The sequence below is a fragment of the Grammomys surdaster genome, unplaced genomic scaffold (assembly GCF_004785775.1).
Source record: "Grammomys surdaster isolate TR1022 unplaced genomic scaffold, NIH_TR_1.0 373, whole genome shotgun sequence".
Taxonomy (NCBI): Eukaryota; Metazoa; Chordata; class Mammalia; order Rodentia; family Muridae; genus Grammomys; species Grammomys surdaster.
In genome coordinates this window covers 9467319-9485275 of record NW_021604792.1, presented here as the reverse complement: position 1 = coordinate 9485275, position 17957 = coordinate 9467319, and the positions used below count along the sequence as shown (strand labels likewise).

The 17957-nt window shown below is 38.1% G+C and overlaps 1 protein-coding gene across 1 annotated transcript in view; it reads left to right on the top strand.

Moving 5' to 3' along the window:
* LOC114632412 (proline-rich protein HaeIII subfamily 1-like) overlaps positions 1–7079 on the top strand; it is a 61937-nt gene extending 54858 nt beyond the window's left edge. Inside the window, exons 2-3 of the mRNA XM_028780918.1 lie at positions 5084–5203; positions 6859–7079. Of these exons, the coding sequence (XP_028636751.1) occupies positions 5084–5203; positions 6859–7079 (341 nt within the window). The remainder of the gene's footprint in view (positions 1–5083; positions 5204–6858) is intronic.
* Positions 7080–17957: the final 10878 nt, after the last annotated feature.

Sequence of the window (17957 nt, the reverse complement as noted above, 5' to 3'; positions counted from 1 at the left end):
CAACCTAAAAGGGGGGACTTCTGCCCCTAGACTAAGCAGAGAGGGGCCACCCAGAACCCCCTCTAACAGGTGATCTGAATTCTTGCTTAGGCTGCAAGGCTAAGCACTGCAAGGGAATATAAATAAAAGATAAAAATATCTATCTGGGTTCCCTGAGGGACAAGCCTGACTACATTGGGGTTGATGTCAAAAGTATCCTGTCTCCAGGAAAAAGACATCGGGATGGGTATGGCACTCAGGCCTCACTGGAAAATGACAGGGGGGCTGGAGTCACTACAAGGTCCCCTTCAAATACTGGAGGTCAGGCCTCTATCTCTGCCTTCGCAAGTTTAGAATTGCCACAGCCCTTCTATACTTAGAGAAGGGAGGAGATGTCAGGGGCAGCCGTGCTTACACACTGTAGGCCTAAAATCAGCCATATGCCTAAAACCAGCAATAGGCCTGTCATACAAGTATACTAACACCAAGTCTTGGGTCTCAGTGGAAAAACATTGAAACAGATGTCTATAAGCTAATGTCAACAGGCAGCTTTTGTGGAAATTAATTAGCCTGAGTAGTCCTAGACCTTGTGAATAGGTAGCCTTGGCAGACAATACCAACTTAGATAAGGACAACCGAGTCATAGGCAGAATTATAGTGAATTGTCCCCTGAACCTTCACCTAGCCGATACCTGGTTCTGAAGATATCTGTATTCCCCCTGAATACCCACACTCCAGTGTCATTCCCTTCCCCACATCCTGCCTTTCTGTGTTTATAACCCCTGTGTGAATTAATTACGATTTGAGAAAAAAAAGAAAATGAAATATGAAATATATTTGCTATTATGAAAACAGGAAAAATGTTAGTAGGCTATAACCCAGAGTGTTCTAATTCCTACTGAAAGTTTTCCTTGGCAACTGAAAGCAAAGGTAATGTATATGGTAGACAATAATTGTGTTATAAAGCTTTAGAGAAGACTCAGCCCTCCAGAAAATAGAGATGAAGCAGTGAGTTACTAATTTGCAAGTGATTATACTGTCATACAAACTGAAAATAGAATCATGTATAATTGCTTGAGAATGTAGATAGAAAAAAATGAGTATCCTGAAATAATATATTTAAGTTTGAAAATTAGTGAAAAAAATCATTAGGGTAAATATGACTGAAGTGTATGATGGAACATAATTTGGTTTGTTGATAGTGGTGATCACAGAAAGTTCTTAAAGCTCAATACCTCCAGTAGTAGCTGTATTTGGAGGCTCAGTTGTCACCAGAATAATCAAAGAAAATGGAAATCTCTGTGGAGATTCCTCAATAAGCTAAATGGTGACTCATCATACAACACACTTCAAATACTTTTATGCATTGAACCCCTAGGATTTCACACTTTCTGATAGAGATACACACCCATGTATATTGCTGCCTTCTTACTACAGCTGGGAAATGGAAGCAGACTAAGTATGCATTAACTGCTGACTGACTAATGAAAATGTTGTGCATACAAACAATACACATCTATTCAGAACTTAAGAAGAATCGAATCCTGAAATTTGCAACAGAGAAATACAACTGAGAAAAGGTATACTGAGAGACAAAACCTAGCCCAGGGATTCAAAGGCTATCTTTGTTCTCTTAAGGTGTTCATTGCTTCAAAATGATTGGCTGCATTTAACTTGGAATATATGGAGAGGGCAGAAAGCTGGAAAGGGGGATATATTGGAGAGGAAATGGCAGTCAAATAAATAAGAGGATATATCTAGAACTGACCTTAATACATGCATCTAATTAAAATGATATAAAAGCAAAAAGGAGGGGGTTGGTAAAGGGGGTTCTAGGTGGGGGAAATTGGGAAACGGGATGACATCTGAAATGTAAATAAAATATCCAATAAAAAATAAATAAAATGAAATTAGGGGCAGATATATGAGTTTTTATTTATTATTTGAGATAGTTATGATATTTTGATTTTTGATCATCATAACTATTCCCTTATAGTCATATCTCTAGATCCTCAATATGTCTCTTTCCAAACAATATGTCCTCACATTATTATAATTTTATATTCCACTAAGTACACTTGATGTTGCCTGTATTCTACTGGATGTGAGGCCATCCAATGGACAATAGGAAACTTGCAAGTAGCCACACTTCCCAAGAAAACTTATATCCCCACACACAAGCAGCCATCCACTGCCAATAGGCACTTGTGTAAGGATGGGTCATTGGGATCTTTCCCTCTTCCATTTAAACTGGATCAATTTTGACAAAATTTTCTGCAAGTAACCACTAAACATTCAACGGATACTGACAGATTTTAGGCAAGGGGGAGTCATTGCTTTTAGCTGTGCATAGCCTGGTCAGCTCACTGGATACCAGTGGATAGTTCTGCATAATCACATGGCAGCTCTGATGAAACTTAGTGGGTAACAAAAATAACACAAAGACACGAACCTAAGGAAGTGGCTTGTAGAGAGGAGGGAGATTTCAGACAGGTGAGAAGAAAATGGGAAAGAGTAATATTTGAGCATAATTAGATGCATTATATACATTCAGAGAACACATGCAATTAGTTAAAATATAAGTGAAGAAGCAATTAATAACCAGCTAAACTTAATTGACTGCATCTATATAAGGAATGGGTATTAGATAGCACAGTCCCAAACATGGACCAAGCAAACCTCATATGATCAAAGACAAAGATATGAAGATAAATGTCCCTAAAGAATTTGATTTACTCACCACACTATTCTTGTACATTCAGACAAAAGCTCATGTGCAAGTCTGTATTGTTTGTGCCACATTATGTGAAGCTTTTGCTTTGCATCCATATTGAATGAATAGTGAGGAGAGTAGATTTAGGATAAAGAAATCATAAATTTTAAATCCATAGCATCTTTTTATATATTTGATTTGATTTTAGAATATGTGATAGAGATAAACATACATCTAAGAATATATGTATGAATATACATACTAACATATGCATATTCTAAAGAGTGTAACTTGTTCATTAGGGTCACATGGTTCAACATTAATTATAAGGTAAAGGAAGCTACAGTTCTGGTTAAGGCATTAAACACACCCTCTGCTGTTTTATATTTTATGCTTCAGTTGTACCTATTGAGGTCACAGATGATTTTTTCTTTAAAGATTTACTAATCTCTTCACACATTGTTGATACTGAGAAGGTAAGTGAAATGTCCTGGGCTAAGGGGTAGTTAGAAGAATCAAAAGTTGTGTTCCTGTTTTCAACAAGTCAAGGAAAAGGCCAACTTTTCAGGCATGAAAACACTCAATACTAGCTAGTGCATTGATGATTCTTGACTATGGTCCTTTTCTGTGACAACATAGACAAAACAACATATCTTTAGGTTCCCTTGCTATGTAGTTTTTATGGAAGTTACAACCCATGGTGTGTTGATGAGTAGAGAGTCCTGTTTGGTGTAAGAAAACTCTACTTCTCATAAATTCCACAAATACAAGAATAACAGTTTGGTTTTTAGCATAACCAAATGTTATTAGAGAACAACAAATAAAGTTCCCTGAGAGTACAAGTCTAATTACCCCACAAATGTTTTCATGACACTGCCCATTGTTTAAGAGTCACATAGGATATCGTATACATAGTCAATTGACGAGGGAGTCTTTCTACATGATTCTCTGTGATCAGGTGGAAAAAACTATTCACAGGCATAGCACAGAAGCTAGTGACTTATAATGCACAAAGGTCACAAATCTACGTTTATCAGTTATGTGGCTCCCTCTAACTTCCCTCTAAGGAAGCAGTACAAAAATGCCACATAACTCTAGTAAACCTAAGAAACACACAATTTTTTTTTACAGATGTTCTTAGTTGAGAATTGTTAGAACTAAAGTATTCCCCCTAAAAATTAAAAAGAATGAGAAAGAAATACTGAGACATAACAATACAGGCAGGCTTTACTTTAAATAAGAAATATTAGGTACACAAGAAAATCTTTTTGAAAGAAAGCATCTGGTGAATAATTTTTGAAATTTAAATAGACAAAAATACCGAAATGAAAAACATATGCTTGGCCAGCTCATATTTTGAATATGCTTAATCTGTTGAGAAATGTTAAAGTTTTCTCTTTGGATCTCTGAAAATTGCTCAAGAATAAGATGAAATACAAAAATAGAGGACTGAGTCCTACTCAAAATAAAAAGAATATATACTTAGAAAAGAGAAACTGAGATGCAGTAACATCAGAAAGTTACACATAACCTGTGGTGAACAGCATTCTGAGGCTTGAGCCTATTACTGACATTAAAAACAATGATAACTATATATTTGTCCCATTGAGGGGAACACAAAGATGGAATGATCAGATCCATAAGTCTATCCTTAAGCTACTTAAGTCAAACAATTTACAAAATGGAGCTGTCTATGGACCTATGAAATGTAAAATGTTTAAACAACTCATCAAGGAATTACAAATTCATGATACTGACTCATATAAAAGCTATACATTTTGTGAGGCCAGGTGTGCTGGGATATTCGTGATGAAACAAGTCACATGTTTTACTAACATGCTGTTATTGGGTTAGGTCAAGAGAATTGTGTTCACTCTTATTGAGGCTTAACATGCTAGGGATTCCAAGTGTCCTGTCATAAATAAAATTTGTATATGAATAGCCTCAACACCATCAGTCTTAACTAACTATAGTACATATAATGACACATGTAAGTGATAGTTTTTAAGGTATACTCCTGATCAGAGACATTGACCATCTTCAATTTGGATATAAATCACTACTGGCAATATAAACACATGTTTATACACACTAACCTACCCCAAATGCACAGTGATACTCAGATAATATCAGCCAATAGAATGAGATATTCATATAATGATAGTCCTTAACTTCAATATCTGGGCTACTCTCTTACACATGATTCTTTTGCAGATGAACTCCAATTATTGTTGTACCATTTAGAAAAAGACACTGGCAACTCTTCCTTACCTCATCCTGCTGGGCAAAAGTCCCAGTGTGGAGTAAAGGATGCAAGATTTCCTGCTTGGTTAAGAATGAAATAACAGTATGAAATTCAAAGGTGCTATTCTTCTGCTCCTCCTTATAAAGGCAGTGACTTGCTTCTTCCAGCACAGACTTGGGGAAACTCCAGAGCCTCCTCCAAGATGCTGATCATCCTCTTCACAGTGGCCCTGCTGGCCCTGAGCTCTGCTCACGAACCAGGTGAAGGTATGAGAATAAGGGTATAGGTGCTGTGACTCTTCTTAAAGAACAGGAGACAACAGAGCAGGGGAGGAGAGAGATGGGACAGAGGACAGAAGTTGAGAGATAAATGAGAACACACAGAGTTTTAATTTTTAAAAATGAATAGTCTCAGATTTGAAGACACTGTGGTAGTTAAAATAGATTATGTATGCTAGAAGCCATGCTGTCCTGTTCACCAAGGACAGATGACAGAAAAACACATATCAGAGCAATTTGAAGGATGACAACTGAAGTAATAAACCTGAAATTATTATTTAGGAAAATAATATCTTCCCAATTTTTCCTTTTTCATTCATTCAACATCTCAATGTGTAATTATTATTTGTTTAATCATTTACTAAAATGTTTATTCATATTCCATTTCTTTGAGGAGACAGTAAGGCAGATGATAGGAGTTGAATTAGGAAGAAATAAATATTTTAAATTACATAGCAATAGAAAAATAGATAGATAGATAAACAAATATATGACTATCAGTGTAAGCAGCAAGATTCCAAGTAAAATGGTGATAACCAAAAGAAAATTTTATGCTGTGACTAAGTGGTGGTTGATTCTCAGAGTAACAGTTACCAGAGATGCTTCAAACTACTACTAGCAGGTTTTTTCCTATTAGTGGTTCAAATTCCCTCAGGAAATGACAGCTTGTAGCTAAAATCATTTACAACTTGTAGAAGGCTAGTTGCTTCTGTGAATTCACTTTTGAGTCTATCCTTTGCTTTGCTTCACATCAGCCATCTATGTACAATACTTCCCAATATCATCAAGCAAATAATAATAAATCTTTAATCACCTTGCCTGTCTTTAATAAGGAGTGTATTTTATGATTCCACACTGTATTGTCATTTTTTGTTTTATGAATTAATGAATGTAGGTTTCACAAAGTTTCAGACAAAAATTCTCCAATTTGACAATAAGAAACACTAAAAGGTAGGGTGACAAATTACAATAAGCCAGAGGTCTGAATTCTCAGAAGACAGGAGAAATTTAATTTTTCTACAACACTGGTGTGGTTTCTCGGAGATGTAGCTTAGATGAAGTATGATTTTGTTTCCTATATGGAAACAAGAGTTCCTCAATGTCTTTTTCTGAACCCTTGTTGCCTTTATTTGAGTTGATTTCCCTAGGGAAAGAACACAAATGTGTTAGTGTCTCTTTTCTTTGTCACTCAAAGAAATGTATTGAGTCCATTAATTATAACTTGTGATGAAATTATTCGGTGAAAGTATGGTCTGTGACTTTTAAAACTCTTCTTCCCATGATAATATTCCTCAACATAAGGTGCAGTCTTCTGAGACAGCTGCTTGTATTTTACCATATAACTCAGTGATTCGATCTGGGTTCATAAAAAGCCAGTTTTCTCAAAATATAAGAGGCAACAGAACCTCCATATGTGAACTGATTTACTTGTTTTAAGTCTGAGGAAACTGATCTTGAATACTCTGGAAACTGCATAATGAGCAGGTACATGTAATCCAAAGACTATGGTTTAAGAGGAGCTTTTCATGAATCTATGAAAACATTGCTATCTAGAAACCATATTGTGTGAAAAGGTCATTGAGATAAAAGAGAACAAAATTAGATATGACTAAGCTCATCTATTACTTGCTTTTATCACTCAGAACTTCAGAACCAAAACCAGATCCTCAGTCAAAGGCCACATCCTTCAGGATTCCAACAAAGACCACCTGCTAATGGGAATCAGCAAGGTGCACCCCCACAAGGAGGACCACAGCAGGGACCCCCTCAAGGCCCACCCCAACAAGGAGGCCCTCAGCAGAGACCACCTCAGGCTGGAAACCAACAAGACCCACAACAAGGTCCCCAATTGGACAGACCCTAGGGACCTCACTAAACCAGAACTCTCTGACAGGTATGACTCATATTTACCTCCTGGTGGGTGACAGGGTACATAACTCAATCTATATTTCAGATTGTAGAAAGTAATCAACCCTAAATATGCAGCAGTAGTATTGCCCTGGACCCAATATCAAATATTTTTATTAAATATTACATGATGTATTCATGAGGGAATATATATCTTTGAAGAAATATCTCCTCCAAATTTCATTTTCCACAATTATTGCATGTCTTATATGTTCCTAGTAAGATGACTCATTTTCTTCCTAAGGTCCTTTACCTCCTTCCTCTGATTCATGTATTCAACAGGATACAGAGATCTCATCCTATTCTTTGTTCTTGTTTTTGTTTCCTTTCAGCATTTTCTAATTGCTTATGATTGATATGTTATGTCCTCTGTGTACCCTGCCTTCATTATTTTTTTTTTCTTGTTTCAGAAATGGAGTAAGAAGATGGCTCCATCACATCGTTCTTCCACTGCAACAGTAGGTTCAGAACTGGAGCTTTACTACATTAATAAAATGATCAGCATGTAACTTCTATTGCTGTCTTTCTTTCTTTCTTTCTGGGTATGCTTCATCCTGGAATTTCAGGGCTGACAATGACCTGAGATCATCAGTATTCTCTCATGGATTCTCATGGATCCTGCAATTTCCTCAGCAATTGTCCATAGGCCAGGTGTCTGTTATTTCCACACTTTTAAACAACAGGCTGATAATTTTGGTAGACTATGAACATAGAACAAAAATCCCAAACTTTGCAAAGGCTCAGGAAACTTTGATATCTTTTGAAAGTTGTGATTGAAGGGACATTGGCCATTTCTATCTTGGCCAGCATGGTTTGCCCTTCTCCCCCATTCCTTTTGCCTTGCTTAAAACTGTTATATTGTATTCCTAATGCTAGCCCCATCTCTCAAAGTGTATTTCTTTCTTTGGCCACTTCCTTCTTCTGAGGCTCACTATCAATGTCCTGCTACCAATGTATTTGAGTCCAGCAATCAAAACCACACTTTGCTTTACCTTATTAACATACTCAAACTAAATACACCACTATATCCTAGCCCATTCTAACACAGACCCCACCATTCTCTTCTTAAAAATTACAACTTTAGGTCTTTTACTGCTGTGTTTCTACCTGAATAGAAAGCAAACACTTTAACCTTTCTTCCCCGCTTAATAAAGTATCTCTCTCTGAAAACAACTGTTTGGGTGTGGTTTGTGTCTAACTTGGGGTGCAAAGTCAGGCAGCTATGAGTAACATACCAAGGCAAGAGTTTTGAGGTTGGAATGTATGTGGTTTGAGGCTCCAGTGCCTCAGCGGAAGGGAAGAATAGTAAAGCATCTTTGGGAGAAGCAGTAGGCTGGTAGACTCTAGACATTGGTATACTGATCTTTAGTGGTTGCAGGCCACCCAAGGTAGATAATAGGGCTTTCCAGAGATTGCTTCTAACTTGTGCTGTGTCTTAGTCATGGTTTCTATTCCTACACAAAACATCATGAACAACAAGCAAGTTTAGTAGGAAAGGGTTTATTCATCTTACCCTTACACTTCGCTATTCATTATCAAAAGAAGTCAGGATTGAAATTCAAGCAAGTCAGGAAGCAAGAGCTGATGGAGAAGCCATGAAAGGTTGTTACTTACTTGCTTGCATCCCCTGTGTTGCTCAGCATGCTTTCCTATAGAACCCAGAACTACCAGCCCAGGGATGGCACCAGCCACAATGGGCCCTCCCAGCCTTGATCAGAAATTGAGGAAATGCCTCATAGAAAGACCTCTAGTAGGCTTTTCCTCAAGGGAGGTGTTGTTGCTTTTTAAAATTGGATATTTAATATATTTAAATTTCAAATGTTATTCCTTTTCTATGTTTCCCCTCTGGAAACCCTCTATCACATCCCTCCTCCCCCTGCTTCTATGAGGGTACTCCCCTACCCTCCCACTCCCTCCCACTTCACAGCCCTAGCAATCCCCTACACTGGATAATCAAGCCTTCACAGGATTAAGACCTTGTCCTTTCATTGACGACAGAGAAATCCATCCTCTGCTACATATGCAGCTGGAGCCCTGTGTTCTTTTTGGTTGGTGGTTTAGTCCCTGGGATCTCTTAGTGGTCTGGTCATTTGATATTATTTTTCTTCCTATGGGATTGCGTACCTGTTCAGCCTCTTCAGTCCTTCTCTTGTATCCTCCATTGGGGTCCCTGTGCTTAGCCCAATGGTTGGCTGCATACATCCTAATTTGTACTAGTCAGGCTCTGAAAGAGTCTCTCAAGAGTCAGCTGTATCAGGCTACTGCCAGCAAGCACTTCTTGGCAACAGCAATAGAGTTTGGGTTTGGTGTCTACATATGGGATGGATCACTGGGTGGGTGGAGGGGCAGTTCCTGGATGGCTTTTCTTTCCATTTCTGCTCCACTCTTTGTTAGCCTACTTTATATAGACAGGAGAAATTCTGTGTTAAAATATTTTAGATGGGTGGTGGCCCTATCCCTCAACTTGGGGCCTTACCTAACCCTGCACATGGTCTCTCCAGGTTCTGTCTCCCCTTTGTCACTCCACCATGGTGAACTCTCCCTCTAGAATTGTAAACCAAAATAAAGTCTGTCTTATCTTGTTTATTACATTAAAAAATTCAGAATTTGAAAAATAATTTTTGTTTTTAAAAGCAAAACCTTGTGTGTGCCAATTGCATCCTCTGATAAGTACATTCATTGTAGTTACTCATTTTCCAATCCCCTCTGCATTTCTGAAGATATAACAAGCAGTGGAAAATGGTACACTATAGCAAGAATGCAAGTTTTGGGCTTTGCTTCATCCTGAAACTCTTACTCAGACATCAAGTATACTTGCCTTAGTTTTATCTCTTGTAAAGTGTGAGAATGATGGTGATTACACCTCCTAGAAAGTTCATTTTAAAGATTCAATGTTAAGTAGGTTAAGTATAACTAACTTTCTTCATTGCAAATTTCCTTCTTCTGAAGTTTACAGAACACAAATGTACTTAGCTGAGTACAGACTATGTATTTAGAAACACAGAAACAGACAAAATGGCTTAGAATGTTGATATCCACCCAGCAGCAGTGCATTTAAACTTATTATAAATGGAAAGGTTTCTCTGTTTTTTATTTGGCAGCTATATGGTCTGAAGTTGAGGGGGGATGATATATGAATTTAGGATTTAACTTAATACCTTGTTTTCCAATAACACTGGGTTTTTTCCCTTATTTGGGGGCATATTCTAAGATGAGTGCATACCAAAAATGCAAGTAACATTTAACAGCAAAGCATTATGGTCTCGTATACCAGAGACACAGGAGGTTCAAACTATAAAGGGTGCAGCTGCTGGCCTGAGTAAGGGAGTCCTAGAATTTAGGAAGAACATTGCTATTTTTGAACAATCAAACAACAATAATGATGTGAAACATAGGTAGATATTGTTCCTCACATTCACAATACCTTGAGTAGTATACAAATTATAAATCTTCCTATTCCACTACAGAATATCCAAATAGTATTAAGACCCCAAACTATGTAATATCAATTTGTTTAAGGCTGAGTAAGTACATACTTTGCTTTCAAAACTACTGGAGTTGATGTTTCAAGAAGAATAAATTCAAATCTCACCCGACAATGCATTCTTGTTACTGAGGATCCTGGCCCAGGTAAGTTCTCTGTGGTAACCTTCCTTGGATAGATAGCAATGAGAGTTGCTGGTTTCTAGGCTGAGGTGGCCAGTTCTACTGAGGGCCTCGGGTGAGTCTTGATGGTTTCCAGAATACGGGGTTCCTGTCTGTTGCTTGTCTCCATGTGGGGTTGTTCCTTGGTGGTTTTGATGAGGAATGTGACAATGAAGCTATTGAATTCCCTGTGAAGACTAGCTTTGCTGGCTTTCCAGGCTGAGGGAATCAGTCTGTTTCTGGTCTCCTTGCTAGGGTATGCCATGTCGAAGAGTATACCCTTGGTTGGGAGAGGATCCTTCTAGGAATCCTGAAACAGGTGGCCTGAGATTGGGGCTCTGGTTTGCAGTCTCAAGTTCTGTGTTGATCCATCACAAGGAAAGATAAGGTTATACCTTTCACTTTATAAATAACTCATTGGCTATCCTGTGGTTGTTTTTGACTCATTCCTCAATCACCTTCATAATCACCCCACCTTGCCTTTATAAAATTTTCACTTAACCCATATATTTATGATACCATACCTTGGATCTTGATGCTTGGAACTAACAGTTAAGTTCTTAGACAATAGAATTCAAAGGACATTCTATTCTCTATTCTTGTCCATGGACAAGAAAGGAAAGCGATAAGATTCACTTATTTTTTTCTTTTTATTACTGGTTATTTTATTTATTTATTTTTCAAATATTATTCCCCTTCCAGATTCTCCCAATGAGCATCCCGTATACCATTTTCCCTGTCCTCTGCTTCTATGAGAAGCTCAACCATGCACACTCCTACTCTTCCCTCACCACACTAGCATTCCCCTACACTGGCCCATTGTGCATTCACAGGATCAAGGACCTCTCCTACCATTTATATTGGATAAGGCCAGCCTCTGCTATATATATACAGCGGGAGCCATGATGCCCTCTATGTGTATTCTTTGGTTGGTGATTTAGTGCCTGGATGCTCAGGGGTTCTGGTTGGTTGATGTTATTGTTCTTCATATAGGGCTGCTCTTTTAGTTCTTCTCCTAACTCTTCCATTGGGTTCCCCATGCTCAGTCCAATGGTTGGCTGCAATCTTCAGTGTAGGACTGTGAAAGAAAGTCTGATTTCTGCTTGACCTACAGTTGAAACCCACCACAGTGACACAGAAGGAGACACTGCACGGTTCCCTGCAAGGGATGGTAGGCTCTTGCCATGCTCCTAGACTCTAGGCTCCTGACACAAGGCCACAGACCTCCATAGATTTTTGTCCTTCAGTCACATAGGACAAAGCCCCTAGCCCCTCCACAAGTAGAGGGAGTGACTACAGGCCACAGAGCCTCAAGACATATCTCCGTATTAATGAGATACGGAGGGCAGGGGGGCATAGCCAATTAAACATTCCTATCCAGACCCTCCTCCTTGCAAAAAGTATTTAACCTGAGGCCCGCCCGGAGTAACTAGGGGTATAGATTTCACCTACTTTCCAGCATAACAATAAATGTCTCAAGACCACGGACAGCTTCGATTTCATTGAAATCCACCGTGTGGAAAAGTAGAGCAGATCTTCATCTACAGAGCCACTGCCTAACACAAACAAGCAAGGCAAGCCAGCTGTGAACAAACCAAGTGAGACTCTGTGACCAAGAACTCTCATCCCACAGAACACAGCCTAAGCTTCTCCCCCTATCCCGTTTGTCTGTGGACCAATCCATTCTGTATGCCCCCATTTCATTCTCAGCCCTTCCAAGTTCCCCAGGGATGCCTGGGGCCTAAGGGCCTGAGAATCAGCTGGTCCCCAGCCAATTTTTGGCCCGGGGTCCTCAAGCCAAGAGCTCTGGCTCCCTGAAGAACCTCAGACCTTGTAGCATCTTGACTCTCCAAGCATAGACACTAGCCCCTTTGTGGGGTAGACAGGAGACCCACAATCTAACTCAACACATCAGTATCTGTATTGGTCAGGCTCTGGCAGAGCTCTCAGGAGATAGCTATATCAGGCTCCTATAACCAAGCATTTCTTGGTATCAGCAATGGTATCTGGGTTTGGTGGTTGCATACAGGATGCTTCCTCTGGTGGAGCAGTCTCTGGATAGCCTTTCCTTCAGTCTCTGCTTGATTCTTTGTCCCTGTATTTCCTTTAGACAGGAGGAATTCCGGGTTAACATTTTTGAGATAGGTGGGTGGTCCCATCCCTCAACCAGGGGCTGTGCCTAAACTCTGGATATGTTGTACTGATGCTCTTAGTCTATTTTCAGTCCTGAAAGTCCAGCTTGAAGGACACTCAGAAAGAAAGACAGCAATCAGAAGTTGGATGATGTTCATTTTATGAATGTAGTGAAACTCCAGGTTTGATCCTGCTGTGGCAGTAGAAAATCGTTATGAGAGAGCCATCTTCTCACTCACTTTCTGAAATAAAGAATAATGAAGGGAGGTTACAGAGAGAACGTGACATGTCAATCATAAACAATAACATGCTGAAAGAACACAAAAACAAGAACAAAGAACAGGATGAGATCTGTATATCCTTATGAACTAAAAAATTCCAGCAAGGAGGTAAAGGACCTTAGGAACAAAATGGGACTTCTTGTCAGAAACATATAAGACATGCAATAATTCTGGAAAAGAATATTTGGAGGACATATTCCTCCAAAAATATATGTTCTTTCATGGATAGATCATTTAATATTTAATAGAGATATTTGATATTGGGTTCAGGATAATGCCCTTTCTAAATTATTTAGGTTGGTTATTTTCTATACACTGAAAAATAGAGGAGTTTTGTCCCCTGCTATGCACCAGGTGAGAAAATATGAACCATACCTGTCACAGATTCTTGATTTACTGAGGACTCAAGCCCTGGAAATGTCCCTGTGGTTGGCCTAATTAGGGACCTTGTGGTAGGCCTTGCTGGTTTCCAGTCTGAGGTAGTCTTTGCTGTGTATCTCCTAGTGAGGGTGGGCCTTGAGGTTTAACAAACTAAGGGGATTCCTGCTGTGGGTCCCCTGGTGGGGGTGAACCTTGAGGGTTTCCAGGCTGAGGGATCTCTGCTGAAGGCCTCCTTGTGAAGGTGGGTCTTGCTGGTTCCTATTAGCAAGTGGACTTGGTGGGAATCCTGGAGGAGGTGGTCTCTGATTGGGAGTATGGTTTAGGCTCTGAAGTTTTGAGTGATTAAAGCAAATGACAGATGAACTTAGTTATGCCCAACTTTATTCTCCTTTATCTCAGTGACCTTTCCACACAGCATCTCTTCCAGGAAGCTCCCATTCAATAGCAACCTTCCTTATAGTTTCATGAAAAGCTCTTGTTAACACACAGTTTTTGGATGGCATGCGACTACACATAATATAGTTTCTAGAATATTCAGAAGCAGTTTCCTCAGACAAAAGTAAAACAAAGAAATCAACTCACACAAGGCAGTTCTGTTGCCAGTTGTGCTTTGGGACACAACTGACATTTTGTGAGTCTAAATCAAGTCACTAAGCTTCATGTTAAAACTCAAGTACAAATTTAACAGACAACATAGTATTAAATGAATAAATTCATCACAGGTTATAATCAATGGGCTCAGTACAATTTTTCTTTTTTGAATATAGAGTCACAGAGAAAAGAGTCACTAACATTTGTGTGCTTTTCCTGCTGAAATCAATTGAAACAGAGGCAAGAAGGGGTTGGAGGAAGACACTGAGGAACTCTTGTAACCATAGAAGAATCAAAATAAGGACACTCTATCTAAGGTTTGTTTTCTAGCAACCACTTCTCTGTAGTAGAGAGGATAAATTGCTCCTATTTTCAATGAAGCCAGAGGTCAGGCTTATTCCAATTTATTGTCCTTCCAGATAATGGTCTGCAGTGTCAAAGTTGGAGAATTTTTGTCTGAAATTTTGTGAAACTTACATTCATTAATTCTAAAAAGGGGAAATAATATTGTGGATTAGAAATAAAACTAGAAATACAGTGTCAAATTAAAATAAGAAAACACACTCTTTGCTAACAGGTAGATAAGGAGATTGAAGATGTGTTGATGTTTACTTGATATTATTTGGAAAGAATGTTTCAAGATGACAATTGTGAAATAAAGCCAAAGATAGACTCAAAAGTGAGTTCACAAAAGCAACTAGCATCTGACATGTGACAAGAGATTTTAGCCACAATTTGACATTTCCTAAGGGAATATTTAGCCAGTGTCTGTGTAATGGCCAGGTAGCAGTAATGGGCAGCATCCATGGTGACTCCTATACTGAGTGTCAACCATTAACTTCAATTTTGTTCCTCTCCATTATCCCTTGAATCTTGTTGGTTACACTGATAAGTAATGTCTGTCTGTCTATCTATCTATCTATCTATCTATCTATCTATCTACCTATCGATTTTTCTATCTCTATATAATTTAAAATATTTATTTCTTCCTTATTTAATTAATTCTTATCTTCTACTTTCATGTCTTCTCAATGAAAAGAAATATGAATAAAGATTTAAGTAAACAATTAAACATAAAATAATAATATATTGGAATATTAAATGAGTGTAAAATAAATGAAAATTGGGAGGATATTTCTATTTCTCTGTGCAATGGTTTCAGTTTTAATACTTACTTTGCCATGCTTGAAATAGCACTGACATGTGTTTCTCTGTGTCATCAGTCCTTAATATACTGTACAGCAAGATTAGTGGCATATGTAATCTCTTTAACTACCAAAGTGTCTTCAAAATTTAGACTATCCGTTTCTCATCTCCTGTCCTCTGTCTGATCTCTCTTCTCTCCTACAGTGTTGTCTCCTGTTCTTTAAGAATAGTCACAGCATCCACACCCATATTCTCATACCTTCACATGGTTCCTGACCAGAGCTCAGGGCCACAAAAACCACTGTGAACAGGATCCTCAGCATCTTGGAAGAGACTCTGTAGTTTTTCCAGAGTCGGTGCTAAAAGGCAAGGTTCTGCCTTTATAAAGAGGAACTGAAGAATGAAACCTTTGCATTCCATACTATGTTATTTCATACTAAACAAAGCAAGAAATCTTGCATCCCTGACTCCACACTGGGACTTTTGCCCAGAAGAGTGAGTTAAGGAAGAGTTGCCAGTGTCTCCTTTCTAAATGGTACACAATGATTAGAGTAAATTTAAAAGCAATCATTTGCAAGAGAATAGCCCAGATACTGAAGGTATAGGGCTATCATTATATGAATATCTCATTCTAAGTAATGAGATTGTCTGTATAGCACTCTGTGTTAGGAGTAGAAGTAGTGTGGACACAAATGTGTTTCTATTGTCAGCAATGAATTACAGCCAAATTTAAGGTAGCCAATGTCTTTGGTCAGTAGGATAGCTTATACTCTATCAATTATATGTGCCTTTATATGTACTATAGTTAACAATGATGATGTTTAGGCTATTCATAAACAAATTTGAATAGTGACACCTCACTTGGAATCCCTAGCCTCCTAAGCTTTAACAAGTCTGTCCACTATTCTCTTGACTTAATTCAATAACAATAACACTGGCTGGTAAAACTTGTGGCCTAATACAGCACTAAAATCCCTGTAAAACATGTGGCCTATACATCACTAAAATCCTCTCAACCCAAAGACAATTTATCTGTGTCAGTATCATGAACCTATAATTCCTTGATGAGTCCCTTGACCATTATATATTTCTAAGGTCCATAGACAGCTCCACTTTCTAAATCGTTCTATTTAAGTTGTTTAATGCTAGAATTATGGAGTTGAACCTGAAAGAAATCTTTTTGTTCTCCTCAATGTATAAACTGCATACAGCTATCATTGTTTTCAATGTCAGTAAAAGTCTCTGCCTTCAGGGTGACATTCAACAGAGTTTATGTGCAATTTTCTGATAGCCCTTTATTTCAAGATTGTCTTTCTGAATATATTTTCTTTTTATTAGCACCCAGTCGTCTGTTTTTGTATTTCATCTTATTCTTGGACAATTTTCATGCATTTGAAGAGAACTTTTTTACTTTTGTGTTCAGAATAAGTATATATAAAATATGTGCTTGTCAAGAATATGCTTTACCTTTCATAATCTATGTTTCAATTTTTATTTCAAAGCTTGGTGACCAGATGGTCTATTTCCAAAAGATTTTGTGTGTGTGTGTGTGTGTGTGTGTGTGTGTGTGTGTGTGTGTGTGTGTAATGTATTTTACTTCAAAAAAAAAAAGCCCCTTCCTTCAATGTTAATGCCTCAAATTTCTCATTCTTTTCTTGGAATTCTTAGCTTTGGACCATCTCTCAATTGAATATCTCTGTAGAATTTATTTATGTGTTCTTTTCATTGATAACACAGTGTATAATAGTTTAGTCATTCCTTATTGGAGGGAATGTGGAGAGAACCACATAACTGATACATCTAAATCTGAGCACCTTGAGCATTGTAGTCCACTAAGTTCTATGTTATTCATGTGAATGTCAGTCAGGCCTTTTACACTTGAATGTAGAGTATCATGTAGAACATAGAATGTCTCCCACATCAATGGGCTATCTATTCTGCATGCTGTGCAAACCTTACTGGATGACTACACGGATACATTTCTGGGACAATCATACTTGTATTCTAGAGGCACTTTATTTGCAGTTGATCAAACTTTTTTGTTTATGCTAAAAGCAAACGAATTTTCCAGTTTTCACTGAATTTATGAGGAACAGAGTTTTCTTATTCCTGACAGATTTCTCTATTCATCAACTCACCACAGCCTGTAACTTCCATGAAAAGTACATAGCAAGAGAGCCTGAAGATATGTTGTCCTGTTCAGGTTATCAGGGAAAAGGAGCATAGTCGAGAATCATGACATGTGCTAGCTGCTTCTGAGTGGTGACTTTCGTTGCTAGAAGTCAGTCTTGTCCATGACTTGTTGAATCTGGGAACACAGTGCTTGATTGTTCCAAATATCACTCATTTCAGGACATTTCCCTGAACTTCCAGCATCAGCCATATGTGAAATAGATTAGTGTACCATTAAAGAAATATATAATCTGTAACCTCATCAGACACAACTGAGTCTGAAAATATAAAAGACCTGAGGGTATGATTAATGCCTTCAGTAGAACAATAGCAGCATTTAGCTCATATAAAAAATGTTGAACCATGTGACATGACCTTAAAGAATACCTGACCCCCTCTCTCTTGGTCTCTTTAGAATTTGAATACATATATGTATATACATATATATGTGTATATATGTAACAAATATATATATATATATGTAT